Consider the following 14,751-nt stretch of genomic DNA (forward strand, 5'->3'; position numbering starts at 1 on the left):
CTTAGCAGGGATCATTATCCAGCAAGGCTTGGGAGCCTCCTATGCCCTTCGATGCTAAAACTTCCCACTGGTAGATGATGACTGACACAGATGAGCACACAGTGGACCTTGTTGACCACCAGCGCGTGTACGAAAAGTTCCACTGCTGTTGTCTCGACCATTATTGTCGCCTTTGGCTCTTGCAGCATCTGCCATTGCGCACCCCTTTGCATTACTCCGTCTCGGCGCCTTCAGGGAGGGTAGCGATTCTATTGCCGAAGGGGGGACAGCCGTCGAGTGAGTGGTGGTCGAGGTTTTGAACTCTTATCGGAGCTCAACTTAATGATGATGCTGATGAGAATACATGCCCAAAGAAGCTCAAAGAGCATCAGGCAGGGCTCCGTACTCATGTACGGTGTACCTAACTGCAGTACATACCTAACCTACACCATTCCTTCAGGCCTCCAGAGAGGTGTCAGGTTCCCCGCTTCGCAGCAAACGGCCTGAAAAGGTTAGTGGCATCATCACATGGCTCTTCCCTTCCCTTACCTATTCTCTCATTGCTGTTTCTGAAATATCGTATCGTTTCTAGTGTTAGGGCTGACTTCTGCTCCGCCTCGATTTCGTGCGACCTGTATCCAAACACCATTGCGCCTCTTAGTCATCGCGCTGAACGTCTTCCTCGAGGGGACTTCCGGTAGGCACTCGGGTCATCTAAATATCCCCGAGATACTCTTTCAAGCAGCATGGAACAATTGCAGCGCCGCCTACGACAACATCACAATAACGCCGTCAGACAAGGTTGTGTGCCCTTTGTCTGCTAATGGCGTGCACGTTACGAGGCACTGGCCCAAAAGGAGCCTCCCTACCAATTTAATACTACTACTCGACGTTGCTTCCATGCGGCTCTGCCTTGTCTCTGATAGCTTAGGTTCTGTCCACCCCCGTCGACACTTGCCCTAGAGTAACGGAGATCAACTGCCTCTTATCGACATGTCGAACGCAGTCCCAACCAGACCGCCGAGAAGGTTTCAATTCATCGACAATAGCGATGTAGCTTCCATGAGAACCCATTCGACTCAGGTTCGACGTCATGTCATGCAAGAATACATGAGAGAAAAAAGGTGGGAAGCCCGGTCTAAGGCTGATGAGGGCGCCGAAGGTGCTCTCCAAACCCAAAAAAGACCTGCCAAACCACGGTCACAAACTCCAGCTAGCAAAGCGCGCTCGAGGAGCGGAAACATCGTGAGCCTCAAACCACCCAATTCAGAGAGCGGCAAGTCATCCAGAACGACTTCAGATGAAAAGGATGTAGATCGCGCCAGTGACGTTGAGGAGGTTGTCCGTTATGGGCCTGAGCGTCCTCCAGCTCCAAGGAAATTGATGAGCTCTTTCCGCTTGGGGTCAGCGTCTTTTGCCAGGCTTGCAATGATGACACCTCCTGCACTGTATTCTCCTCCTGCTACCATCTCGTCTGGCAACTCTGCCGCTTCTCCCGACACGTGGACCTGGCCGTATGATGCAACTGCCATGCACAGTCCAGAGCCGCAGTCGATTCTGAGTGCAGCTCGAACCGACCCGTTCGACTGCCTCCCGATGAAACTCAGCGTACAGGATCAGGAGCTCTTCGACTTCTATGCCAACGTCATGCCCTCGTGTTCGTATGGATTTGAGAGGCGGAGCCCACATGCTCACAACTGGTACCTGTCAGTTTTCATCCCGGAGGCAATGAAAGGGGCCGTCTGCTTCCAAAATACAATCCTCGTGCATGCGGCTAACACCCAAGCCTGGGCCAAAGGGCTCGCTGAAACACCACTTGCTATCGAACACCGAGCGAGAGCCTCCCAATTGCTTCTCCATCACTATCAGCAGTATCCCCACGATACTTCGGACGCAACAATCTCTGCCACCCTCTCTGCTGCAGCCTTGGAGGATTTTGACCCTCGTATTGAGCGGCGCAGGTATGCATGGATGCACTGGCAGGCAGCGGTACAAAAGATCCGAGATCGAGGTGGTCCTGCAGCCTTGGTTCAGCACAACAGGCTACAAATGCTGATCAACTGGTCTGACTATATTTTTTCTGGATACAACGCCCATGGCGCCACGTTTTATTTCGACTACCAGTCGTCCCCCTGCCACTTGAATGAACAAGAAGCTGAAGCTATTGCTCGTGCAGAGATTGCACAACAGTGTAATGAATTTATCACGTTCCTCAAATGTGCAGAACATCTCGCGCTTGAGCAGGCCGGTATGATGACCAACCCCATCTTGAGGAACCAGCAACCCCTACGCTACACTGTCTTTCTTCCTGGGCAACCGCTCTACAACCTTCTAGCCAGCCCCAATGGCCCACGCTATACTGAGACCGGACAGTTCAAGCAGATAATTTCCAGATTGGCGGCTCTGATGATGATAAACAAGGCCGTCTGGGAATATCGTCACTCTACGGAGTTCAGTGAAGGGTTCTTGGTGGAACTCGTTGAAAACATATTGCACAATGACCTGGATCAGTACATCTCGGTGGAAGCGCTCATACAAATCTTGTTGAGCGGCTGTAAGGATCCCCTGTTGTCGCATACTGAGCGACCCTGGTTTGTAGGCCGGATGGTGAAAGTGTCCAAACGGTTGACGCGACCAACCTTTGAAAAGCTGAATGAGTTGCTATTGCGTTTTCTGACACTCGGGCCAGAATTGGAGCCGGTCGTGGTAAGCTGGGAAACCGAGCTACGTGCCGAAATCATACAAGCGCCTCTTGTCAGCTACCAGTCAAGGTTTATGCAGGGATCGGCTTGATCGTGTGTTTGTGTTTGTGTCTCTTTGGTGGCAGACTGGTCGAAAGTCCTCGGTGCTATTCCTTTGCTGCAGGGATGATGTGGCGGCATGACGCTCAGTCAGCTGGCAGAATGACAAGTGAGTGGTTTACTAACTTCAGGCGGAGTAGTATGGCGAAACCCCTCGTTTATTGAGATGCCATAACGTTTTGAGGCTGCCTGCTGCAGAGCCGACGAGGACAGACATGCACTTGACATACGAGCTCTTAGGTGCACAAGTTACTGGGAGCCTGACAGAACTGTGCGACATGCTTCAGCTCGAACACGATATGATGGATCAGACTCTCGAGGAGCATGAACCTAATATTAGGCGAGTTCTTTCACCTTGGCCCCGCCACGGCTTCAACCTCACCTCAAGTTCCTTGTCACTCGTCAGCAACTAAAATGTCTTTTGTATCCATCAGCTGAATAGCCTCTTTGCCGCATGCCTCGATCATCAAGATCATGCTATTAGCGGTGCAACGAGCCTTCCGAGCAGAATGCTCTTGGTTAGCTTTTGTTGTGCTTTCGCCTGCCTAGGAGCATTTCTCTTTGGCTACGGTGAGTCGACTATTTTTCGCAATGAATCCCCGTGTCGGAGTATTCCCTGCCGTGCTTGTACGTGGAACAGTCTTCTCGAACGGGCATGACTTCACGTGGACGGCGCCACTGAGAAACCACTGCTGATCGCAAGGACCGTGATACTGTAGACTCAGGCATTATCGCTTCTTCGATAGCACAGTCGGATTTCGTCGATCGCTTCGGCCATGGCACCTTATCAGACAATACTGCGGGTGGAATCGTGTCATCCTTTACTGGAGGAGCCATCATTGGATCCCTGTTCCTCAACCTCTTGTCTGATCGATATGGCCGCCGTGCTGCCATCTGTTTTGGCTCCTCTCTTGCCTGCCTGGGCGGCGCTTTGCAAGGCGGAGCGAACAGCGTTGCTACGGTCATTGTCGGGCGAGTAACTGCCGGCATCGCCGTTGGCTTACTTTCCGCTACTATACCGAACTATTGTTCCGAGGTCGCTCCTCCCAGGATCCGGGGCATGCTGGCTGGATTACAACAATGGAATATCGGCCTCGGTTTTGTCTGCGCCCAGTGGATCGGCTATGGTAGCTCTTTGGTTGAGGGTCCATTCAGTTGGAGGTTTCCTCTCTCGATCCAGGTTCTCCCGTCACTCGTACTCACCATTGGGGTATGGCTCCTGCCCGAAAGTCCGAGATATCTCGCAGAACGTGGACAGACAGATCAGACACTTGCCGTGTTGAGAAGGCTACATGACGACGAAGAGCTCATTGAGACTGAGTACGTGCGAATTGAACAGAACCTCCAAGCTGAGCGACATTCTCGCCTGGGTTGGTTGAACATGCTCCAACATCCTTCACTTCGACGGCGAGTGCTCCTTGCTTGTGGGATTCAACTTTTCACGCAAACATCCGGCATCAACGTTATCAACTACTACGGACCAAGGATCTATGCCCTCTTGAATTTCAGCCCTACTAAGAGTCTTCTTATCATCGGCATTTACGGCGCGCTCGCACAGGTCTACAACACCATCTGTCTGGCTTTCGTGGATCGGGTGGGCCGGCGCAAGCTCCTGATCCCGTCAATGATAGGCATGGGAGCTGCCTTGTGTGTGAATGCCACTCTGGCGCATTTCTACATCGACGGAAATCACCAGAGTGGTGGCCGGATGGAAAATGCGCTGAGAGCCTGTGTGGCCATGAATTTCGTCTTCTCGATCTTCTTCACCAGTCTAGGTTGCATCAGTTGGATCTTGTGCAGCGAGCTGTTCCCAACGGCAATCCGAGCCAAAGGCACATCGTTATCAACATTCACAAACTGGTCGACTAACCTCATCGTCGCACAGTGCTCGCCAATTGCACTTTCGAGGATGGGATACCAATATTTCTATGTATTCACCGCCTTCAACTGGGTTGCGACTGTGGTGGTGTACCTGTTTTACCCAGAGACCCAGGGACACAGTCTAGAAACGATGAATGAACTGTTCGGTGATTTGCAGATGCGCCCTTCTACGGTGTACTCCAGCGAAAATGTCCAGGTTCACACTATATATTCAGTGAAACGCATGATTGGAAAGGGCTCTGGGTCAGGAAATATAGGACCAGGCGCTGCTACAATGCTGCATGGCCCGTCGCCCGTTCATGGGGAGGCAGCTTCTCAATGCCGGCAGATTGAATCAGCTTGATGGATACCGCTCCTGCGAGACGGTCACTTGATGCATCTCCCTGGCCACTGTCCGACACTCTGTATGTAGCACGCAGCTCACTCAGCGGTGCTTTGGCCTGATACTTGTGGATGGCGCAGTGATACCAACGTGGCAGCTCTTGTATCGCACGAGCGGTGGCCCCACGGTACTATTTCTAGAGCTGGCAAAGGGTTGGTGAGAACGGCGACCGTCGGGCGTGGGTAATGAAATTGACGATCAATCCATCGTGAGAACTTTGTGTTCATGCATTGTCGCTCATCATGATCTGCGCGCCGACTGAGTGTCCGTCCTATACCGGAGGACATTAATATATGTATCAGAAACACGGAACATCTTGTCATGGTTCTTGTCCATGTGCCAAAGGGCGCAATGGGGTTTGGGGCGGGAATTACAGTCCTAATTAGTAAGTGGAAGAGCCCAAAGCCACGCGACGAAACCGCTGCCCCTCGAACGCCACCAAGCAGCGACAGGGAGCGAGGAGTTTCCATGGGGTTTGAACTCGCAGTCATTGGGTGAGCCCACGAGTGAATCCAACAGTCGAGGAAGCTTAGAGGTGCTTAAGTCCACAGCCGATGGGGCTCCTTAGGCGTCACGGCGGCAAAGAAACCGCAATTCAGTGTGCACACGCGACGGCCATTCGTCGATAGCAGACAAGAGCAGACCCGGAGCCAGGGTCCCATGCTTTCAGTGGAGGCTTGGGGGTCTGAGGAGCCCAAGGCTGCCTGTAAATGGCCGCAGCCAACCTGCGGAAGCGGGAGCAGGGGAGAGAAGCATCGGCGGATGGCCGCGCACTCGACACCTAGCACCTGGGACCGGGAGGGACCCAGAGGCCAAAGGCTTAGGTAGGCTTAGGCCCAAGACTGACTTGACAGGGGGCTTGGGGGCTTAGGGGCCCTTAGGCTTGATAGTGGACGGCTACACCCCGGCTATGTACCTAGGGATGTACGACTATCACCATCAGGGCCAGAAATGAACCCTAAGCCCGGCGCCCTCTCGCACCAGCGTCCATTTCCAGTCACTAACAGCATCCGGCCTATTGCTACCGTTCCACCCGCCGGCCCAAGCTCCGTGCATCGTTCATTAATTCATCGCCCATGACGGCATCTGGCTGGCAAGTCCTGGTGGTCCCCCGAACAAAAGGTCGAGGGGCCCCTAAGCCATTGATTCGGCTGCTAGTAGTCGAAAGGACCCAAAGACCAGCGCGAGATCGGTGCTCTCGCTATTTCTTGTCGCTGGCTAATCAATCGATTGTACGTACCTTCTTCGCACTACATCCGGACTTGTCACATTGCGACGCTGTCGTACTCTCTCTTTTTCCGCACAACGGTATTTCGACTTTTCACATCATGGCCATCTTCCTAGCCTTCTAAACCCTCGGATCCGCCACCTGAACCGCCCCCGGGCATCTCCTTCGCCGGCATCGAACCCACCTCGATCGTCCCCCAGTCCTCTTGGCCTGGCCGTTCCTTTCCATGCGTCACAAGTCCGGACCAAGTCAACTTCACCCTCAACCGTCGATTTACGAGCGAATGGGTGCACTCCCACCTTGCCACATCTCGCTTGACCGCCTTTCTCTAACCAAAGTAATCCGACTCGATGGGCGACCAAGAGAGGGTGACTCCTCGGTCGCTGCACCGCCCATCCGATGAGGCACTGGGGAAAAGTGAACTCGCTACGCCTGTCCTCGCACCTTCTACTCATCAAAATGACTCGAACGCTTCGGATTCGCGCCCCGAATCGCCTTTGCCCGAGTCGCCTTCAAGCGAGTCCGGCACCAAGCCAACCCCGCCCATGCAAAAAAGGCGGCGGGTAACGAGGGCGTGTGATGAGTGTCGGCGCAAAAAGATCAAGTGTGATGGCAAGCAGCCTTGCACCCACTGTACCGTGTACAGTTATGGTATGTTTACTGTAGCCGCTTTCGGTCTGCGAGAGTATGTCTGGAGTGAGCACGATTGACCTTGTCTCGCAGAATGTACGTACGATCAGCCTTCGAATCGCCGAAGAAACCCAGCTCCGCAATATATTGAAGCCTTGGAGCAGAGATTGCACAAGGCCGAATCCATCCTACGCTCCGTTCTTCCCAACCTGGACCTTGACGACCCCAAGTTTGACGCCCGATCTGTCGAGCAACTGATCGAGACCTCGAGAACGGGATTGCCCACCAATGGTACCGGAGGTCGGCCAGCGCCGGCGGACTCTTGCTCGAAACCAGATGACGATGCTCAACTTCAATCCATGGTCGACCGCACCGGGGCCTTGGATCTGGATGACCATGGCAATTGGGATTTCCACGGCCATTCGTCAGGTTATGTGTTCATGCGGAAATTCCGTCCCCAATTTGGCGATCAGTATCTGTACCAGTATCTACACGCCGGGAAGAACCGCACGATATCTCAGATTTTCGAGTCTCCCAAATCTGCCCATTCCTCCCCATACGACTTTTCCCATGCCGTTGGCGTTGATTTGCCCGCAAAGGAGGCCGCCATCGAACTGTGCCGAAACACCCTCGATGACTGTTGCGCTTTGATGCGCCCCATACATCGACCAACTTTCTTTCGACGGCTTCATGCTATCTATGATACAGATCCCGAGCAATACAACAATGACCATGTTCAGTTTTTGCCTTTGCTCTACGTGGTGATGGCAGTGGGCTGCCTATTTGCCAAGACAGAGAACGACAACGCTATGCTGAACCTCAAGAATTACAAAGAAGCCATTGAACAGGGGTATGTTGGACCTGGCTTGAGAGTCCTTGTCGCTAACTGCGAGCCAGATACCAATATTTCCATACTGCAAAGCAGATGCTCGACATCACCGACTGCAGAGATTTGGTGACCATCCAAATAGTCGTCTTTATGATCATGTTCCTCCAATCCACCGCGAAACTGCCGATTTGTTACGCTTACCTGGGTATCGCTCTTAGAGCATGCTGTCGTTTGGGGCTCCATCGAAACGTCCCTAACAAGTTCAGCCCCATCGAACGGGAGGAACGAAAGCGCATTTTTTGGGTAGTCCGGAAGATGGACTCGTATGTTGGAGCGGTGCTTGGGCTTCCGCAAATGCTGAGCGATGATGACATCGATCAAGAATTTCCCAGCGAGGTGGATGACCAGTACATCACCGAGGACGGCATCCAGCCAATGCCAGCCGGCACGTTCCCACTCCTCAAAGCGACCAACGCTCACACCAGACTCACCAACATTTTAAGGAAAGTGGTTCGATACATTTACCCTATCAAAGGATCCGATGGATCACAATTGGATCCGAGATACAGCATCAGTCATAAACAAATAAGAGAGTTGGAGCGTGATCTGCAGAATTGGATGGACCAATTACCCCCCGAGTTGAGACCTTCGGAAAATGCAGGACGAGAACTGGCGAGGTGAGACCACTCCGACATGTTTCATGCGAAGAAGGGTAATGATTTGCTGACACATGACAGGGTTCAACAGCTCCTTCGAATGTCCTACGCGCACGTGCAGATGATGATCTACCGCCCTTTCATCCATTACGTATCCCAGGTGTATCAGTCGAAAAGCCTGGACAAGCGGAGCTTTGCTTGTGCGGCTGCGTGTATCAGCGTTGCAAGAAACATTGTGCATATTACGAGTGAGATGAAGAGGAGGGGCCTACTGGTGGGATCGTATTGGTTTGTCATGTACACGACTTACTTTGCAATCTTATCACTCGTGTTTTTTGTCATTGAGAATCCCGACAGCCCTGCGGGGAAAGACATTCTCAAGGACGCAATCGAAGGCCGGGATACGCTGGCCGGTCTGGCGAAACGCAGTATGGCTGCAGACAGATGCACGAACAGCTTAAATGTAAGCCGGCCCTGACCTGGTGCAGGATTGCATGCTAACCTATCCTCGGGCAGGGTCTCTTTGAAGTACTGCCAGAAAAACTCAAAGAGCGACGAAGTTCTCTGAACTCGGCTTCCACCACGTCTCGCAAGCGCCCGCCACCGGGAAGTGAGCCAGGCTCGTTGCAAGCGAGGCAAACCGCATCCAACATTACAACACCGGCGAGTCTGAGAGAAGGCTCTGCAACTCCCAGTCGAGCCCGGACGCTCCCGTCCGACTTTCTAGCCAAACTCGCCAAAAGAAACTCCATGCCTGATCCCCATGCCCTCTCAAATCTCTCTGACAATGGCACGTCGGTGCAGACGCCCCAGGTGATGGGTTATCAAAGCCCGACTGTGGCATCCCCCCTCTCCGGGAGCTTCGACTTCACACCACAGATGGGCTACGCGCAAATTCCCGACTTGAAAAACGTCATGTTCCCTAGTGACAATCCTTTTGCCTACCCGAACCAACCCATCAGCACCCTCGAGTCGGCCGACGGATCATATTCGTATCAGGACCATGCCATAACGCCGACTGATGGTAGCATGTTCGGCACACCGAGCAATTCCCATGTCCCACTAGGGCCGATTCCGCCATCACATCTGGGGTTCGAATTTTCGTTTCCGCAAGCACCGAACGAGGCGGCTAATTTAAGCCACGATTTCGGTGGTAATGGCGGACATTTCAGTGCGCCCTTGACCGACATACTTATGCACAACGCTATTGGAGACCACCTCCATCTAGGGGGACTAGGTGATTTCTCCGAGACAGTGAACGTTGCGGACATTCCTGGAGCCAGCCACCATGAAGAATATTGGAGCCAAGTGGATAAAAGGCCGGGGGAATTGGGAAATGGACTCGCGCCTGGAGTACACCCGAATTTAGAGGGATACCTCAACCCGGAGAGTTGGACTCAATGGGGCGATCAACAATATAACCACCAGCAGCAGTAACGCCTTGGTTTGTCATGGCCACACGGGCGTTTTGGTTGAAGGATTGCATCAACTAGGCGGGTCTCGGGTTTTGTGGTCCTGGGAGAAGGGATAGCACGGCATCTTTGATTTGGAGGAACGTTGAACGCGACAACTTGGATAGTACAGCGAGTCTTTTGGGCGCGAAGGGATGGTTTGTGTCATTAGAGCGGCGCCAATTGACTCGAATGGGCCGTTTTGAGGACTCTTCTTTACGCAGAGCCTACCGATGGGAATCAGGCGAATTGTTTGATCGAACGATGGCCTGCTTGTGCCTTGCAACTTAACGTCTATAGGATCATCAGGGCAGTGACATGGTCGCAGGTACCTTCTGACAGAATAAATCTAGACCCATGGTGAGTACATGTAAGTACAAGTAGGTATTGTACATGTAGGCAGAGAACCAAGACAGACATCACAAGCATGACTACATGTAGGTTAGGTAGCTAGCAGGTACTTGCACTCGCGCAATTTCCAAGCTTTTCCGCCGTCCAAGAGATTCCGCCCTGTATTGGCAACGATCCAAGAGAATTGGCAGCATCATTGGCATCGGCATTTAATTACTTAGAACTCCTACCCACCCACTTACTGAAAGGTGCAGCCACCGCCTAGTACCAAGGGATCTTTATAACTACTACATACTGCTCTTCGACAAAGTTGCTGGGTTTGTTGGGCGGCGATTTGCCCGAGTGATATCTTTGACCATCAACGCCGACGTCTTCAACATCCACTTGTTTAAGCCTCGATTCTGTACAGTATAATCCAATCGTCCATTCTTGATGTGCGGATACTGTTCTGTTGAGTAATGAAAAAAGGGTGGCGTCACAGCAGTCGCAGCAGCAGCGCACAATTCTACGAATACATTCTTCTGTGCTGTGGACGGGACGACAGACTGACCATGCCTACTAGGTACTGAAAAGGAATCACTATCACTGCCAATGTACCACAGTAGATTTTGCAATGATACCATACATCAAGACATCAATGGATTACTGGATTACTGGATTACTGCCTACATGCAGGCGTGCAGGTAGTAGTCGACGGCGAGGCATAAAAATTATGCCAGTCGACAGGGACAATTTGTGTGGTATTAATATTTGCCACCTACAACAAATGGCCGCTTGGCACCATTGCCACTAATTACATGTCTTTCCCCTGTATGCCGTAACTCCGTACTCCGTAATTAGTGCTAGGATTATTGGCATTTGGCCATTTCTCTTGTCCCGCTCCCAAGAAGTTCCAAGAAGACCCAAGAGCCCAAGAGTCCAAGACCTTTCCAAGATTTTCCGAGGAGCGCCCAGCGCCCAGCATTATTGCGCGCAGAGGGCTCCTAAGGCTGGTTGTTAAGCTGATGTTGGATGAATGCCCATGTCCTCCGCTGCGACTGCGAAGGTGAAGAACACGCGACGCCACGCCCACGCCCACCACGCCACCATCTCCTCCTCGCACCAGATCCAGAGCATCACTGATGCCTATTTCAGCTCTGCCTTCCCACTTCACCCACCGACAAAAATTCGCTTCCGTTCTCCCAAACACGGACAGGCGCCCCACCTGGAGGCCGCTGACTGGTGACTGGTGACTGGCGACTCGCAACTTGCGCTGCATCCGAGTCTGGCCTGGCACGGTCGCACCTTCCCCCTCCCTTGCTTGGAACTGTACCCCGTAGCGGCTTGGCAGACGAATCATTGCCAAGTCCGCTGACGACTAACCCTCTTGGCGCCGGGCTGGCATCAAACTGAGTTGCTCCCAGTCTGCCGCCGTATTGGCCGCCCCTAACTAGACACTTTGGGCTGCTCCCTGTCCACTCACCCGCAGCCATCTGGGTGCCATCCATCCACCAAAAGGTTCGCTCGAGCCCTCACGCTCTGCTCTTTTGCCTACCTAATTACCTAGTGGCATTATGTGCTGCGAGTACGGAGCACCGAAGAGCATTCCGTACTCTGTCTGATGCACTGCCAGTGCTGTCGCTGTTCGCTCCCCTCCCATCTCCCGCATGTGCCAGATAAAGCCGACCAGGCCCATCCCATCGCCCTCCGACAAAAGTAGTCTCCCTCGCCTGCCTCCCTGCCTCCCTTCTGTCTTCCTGTAGTCGACTCTTCTTCCAAACCCCTGCCACGAACATTCCCTGTCCTTCCGCCTCTCCATCTCATCGTTGTCCCAGGAGAGTGCGCAGCGTCTAAGCAGCGCCATCAGTCGTGCACCCCCCGAACCTGCAGCGCGCCCGCGGAAAGCTCTGCTGCACTACCTTTTCTCGCCTCTCACTGCTTTCTCCTTGCTGAATTTCTTTCACATTCCATCAACCATCATCAACGCCATATTTGACGAGATCTTCTCGAATCGTCGAATCTCCGCTCCGCAGCCTCGTCCTCGTGCTTAAGAGTTGCCAAGGTTGATTCTGCGATCTCTTGGCTCCGCGACCTGAACGCGTGCTTGGCAAGTCACCGCAGTCAACAATGTCTGATCTCGGCGAAACCAGCACCGCTGGCACAACTACAACCGCCGCGGCGCCCAACCCTCCTGTTCCCCAGGATGTGATTCAACAGCAAGGTCAACTCCAGCAAGGCCAGCTTCAGCAAGGCCAGCTCCCGCAACCTCTGATCCAGAATCAGCCGGCGCCCAATGTCAACTCGGCCGGCGAGAATTTGCAGTGCCAGTGGCTAGGATGCGGCGAGCGCTGCAGCTCTCCGGAAGCCCTCTATGTGAGTCTCTCTCCTCCACATCCGTGTGTAGCCTGCATGTTGCAATCCCACTGACCGTCCTCTCATCAGGAACACGTCTGCGAGCGTCACGTCGGCCGCAAATCCACCAACAATCTCAACTTGACCTGCGCCTGGGGGACGTGCAGGACCACCACCGTCAAGCGCGACCATATCACGTCCCATATCCGCGTCCATGTCCCTCTGAAGCCTCACAAATGCGAGTTCTGTGGCAAGGCCTTCAAGCGGCCTCAGGATCTCAAGAAACATGTCAAGACTCACGCTGATGACAGCGTCATCATGCGCTCTCCTAACATGGAATCTAACGGTGGACAGCGTCAATCCCAGAATGGCATGCCTCAAGGTGGGGACTACGCCTCATACTACGGACATGGTCTGACGGGACAAGTCGCCCAAAGCTACTATGCTCCTGCTATGCCAGGGCCGCAAGATTACACCGGTCAACATCATCCTAACCAATACTACCAACCACATCCCTCGGTTCCCGTAAGTGCCATGGTCCAGTCCGAGCGGCTCGATTTGTGTACTTACATGTATCCTCAGACAGGGCAGCACCCCGGTTATGGTCCGGTGACGTACTACCACACTGCCACTAACGGTCCTTATGATTTTGAGGCTCGTAAGCGTGGGTACGATGCTCTCGATCATTTCTTTGGCCAAGTTAGGCGGCGAGAGCTTGACCCGGTCAACTTTCACAACATCAGCCGTCGCCTCTTCGAACTACAAGGTCTGCAGCTGCCCCAAATCATTCCATCCAGCATCCCGGCTCCCGCCTACCAGCCGGTTTCCGTTGGTGGAGCCTATGAAGCGGCCGACCCGATTCAAGCTTACAGCCTGCCGCCAATGGGGAACGCAAAGACAAGGGAAGACTTGACCTCGATTGATCAGATTCTTGAGCAAATGCAAGCCACCATCTATGAAAACGACACTCACCTCGGTGCGGCCGGTGTCGCCCAAGCCGGCTCGAATTATGTTGCCTACCGCACCAGCAACAGCCCCCCGAGCGCAAATCAACTCCCGTCGACTGCGACACACAGCAACCCAGGCGCCATCCTTCAGTCTCAACATCAAGCCAGCATTGCAAGCACCGCCGATGCCAGCACTCCAGGCCTCACCCCTCCCTCGTCTGCACAGAGCTACACGTCTGGCCAGAGTCCTATGCAGGGTCACACCGCACCCACCAGTAATGCCATGTATCCCAGCCTGCCATCAAGTGCCAGTGACATGGCTTATGCTGCAGCCAATGCTGCTACTCTCAGTGGTATCTACGAGAGCGAAGATCGTCGCCGTTACAGTGGTGGCATGCTTCAACGAGCCGCCCCCGCCAAAGGCAGCGGTGAGATGGATGCTGTCAGTGACGGTTCCGTCACCCCGCCTGCCTCCGCCTTGAACGAGCAAGCCAAGGGCAAGAACAAGGCTACTCCTCAAGAAAGCGTGATTGACCCTGCGCTGGCTGCGGAGGCTGCTACTCCCAAGAGCGACCCGAGGGATGCCGATCAAGAACAAGTCTGGGTTCAGAACATGCGTCTCATCGAGTGGATGCGTGAGTTTATCAAGAAGAAGCTCCAAAGCGGGGAATACGAGGATGGCAATGCCAGCCGGCATTCCCCTGAGGAAAGAGGCGAGCTTGACCATGACATGACTGGAACCGGCGACCATGAGAAAGAGAGGTCGGAAGAGGAGCAGCTCTACCCCGTCCTGCGACATGTCGAGGAGAGCGCTTAGGTGGCGTCCCGGATTATCCAAATGATGACATGAAGGCCCCGATCGCCGTGGCTGGGCGCCTTCTCTTCCCTCCCGGCTTCGTCGAGGTGTCTTCGTAAAGCGGAAGCGAATTGGACTGAGATGGGATGTCTCCCAAGAGAATATGGGAATTCGTAAGGCGTTAATCACAGAATGAGCTGGCGGTATGGGATCTCTTTTTCGTTGTGCTTGTGTCCCCCTGCTCACAGGCGCGGGGAAGGTCCTAAGGCTGTCGGACCTCTGCAAGTTGCGAGTTTGCTGGTAACGAGAGGGACTGGGAAAATGGCAAGAATTGCTTGCAACCTGACGGTCACATATGATCGCGACACTCACACGGCCACATCATGATCACCACACCGCATTTGAGCTTTGCCACTGTCTCAAAGACTTGCATGTGTTGCTGGGATCACTGCACCCGGCCTGGTCTCGGTCTGGCTGAGAGCTCAGCGA

At 53.6% G+C, this 14,751-nt stretch overlaps 4 protein-coding genes across 4 annotated transcripts; all 4 read left to right on the forward strand.

The window, feature by feature from the left end:
* Positions 1 to 972: 972 nt before the first annotated feature.
* A1O3_07533 (uncharacterized protein) lies at positions 973 to 2,772 on the forward strand (the record flags this gene model as incomplete). Its single annotated transcript, XM_007737641.1, has 1 exon — positions 973 to 2,772. The coding sequence occupies one exon, from the start codon at positions 973 to 975 to the stop codon at positions 2,770 to 2,772; it is 1,800 nt and encodes a 599-aa protein (XP_007735831.1).
* Positions 2,773 to 3,371: 599 nt separating this feature from the next.
* A1O3_07534 (uncharacterized protein) lies at positions 3,372 to 5,004 on the forward strand (the record flags this gene model as incomplete). The annotated part of the gene is made up of 2 exons (XM_007737642.1): positions 3,372 to 3,407; positions 3,484 to 5,004. The coding sequence occupies 2 exons, from the start codon at positions 3,372 to 3,374 to the stop codon at positions 5,002 to 5,004; spliced, it is 1,557 nt and encodes a 518-aa protein (XP_007735832.1).
* Positions 5,005 to 6,621: 1,617 nt separating this feature from the next.
* A1O3_07535 (uncharacterized protein) lies at positions 6,622 to 9,823 on the forward strand (the record flags this gene model as incomplete). The annotated part of the gene is made up of 5 exons (XM_007737643.1): positions 6,622 to 6,922; positions 6,995 to 7,751; positions 7,799 to 8,407; positions 8,468 to 8,849; positions 8,903 to 9,823. 5 exons carry the CDS (start codon positions 6,622 to 6,624, stop codon positions 9,821 to 9,823), a joined length of 2,970 nt encoding a protein of 989 aa, XP_007735833.1.
* Positions 9,824 to 12,294: 2,471 nt separating this feature from the next.
* Positions 12,295 to 14,283, forward strand: A1O3_07536 (uncharacterized protein; the record flags this gene model as incomplete). Its single annotated transcript, XM_007737644.1, has 3 exons — positions 12,295 to 12,540; positions 12,610 to 13,038; positions 13,111 to 14,283. 3 exons carry the CDS (start codon positions 12,295 to 12,297, stop codon positions 14,281 to 14,283), a joined length of 1,848 nt encoding a protein of 615 aa, XP_007735834.1.
* Positions 14,284 to 14,751: the final 468 nt, after the last annotated feature.

Source organism: Capronia epimyces (genome assembly GCF_000585565.1).
Source record: "Capronia epimyces CBS 606.96 chromosome Unknown aczIQ-supercont1.6, whole genome shotgun sequence".
Lineage (NCBI taxonomy): Eukaryota > Fungi > Ascomycota > Eurotiomycetes > Chaetothyriales > Herpotrichiellaceae > Capronia > Capronia epimyces.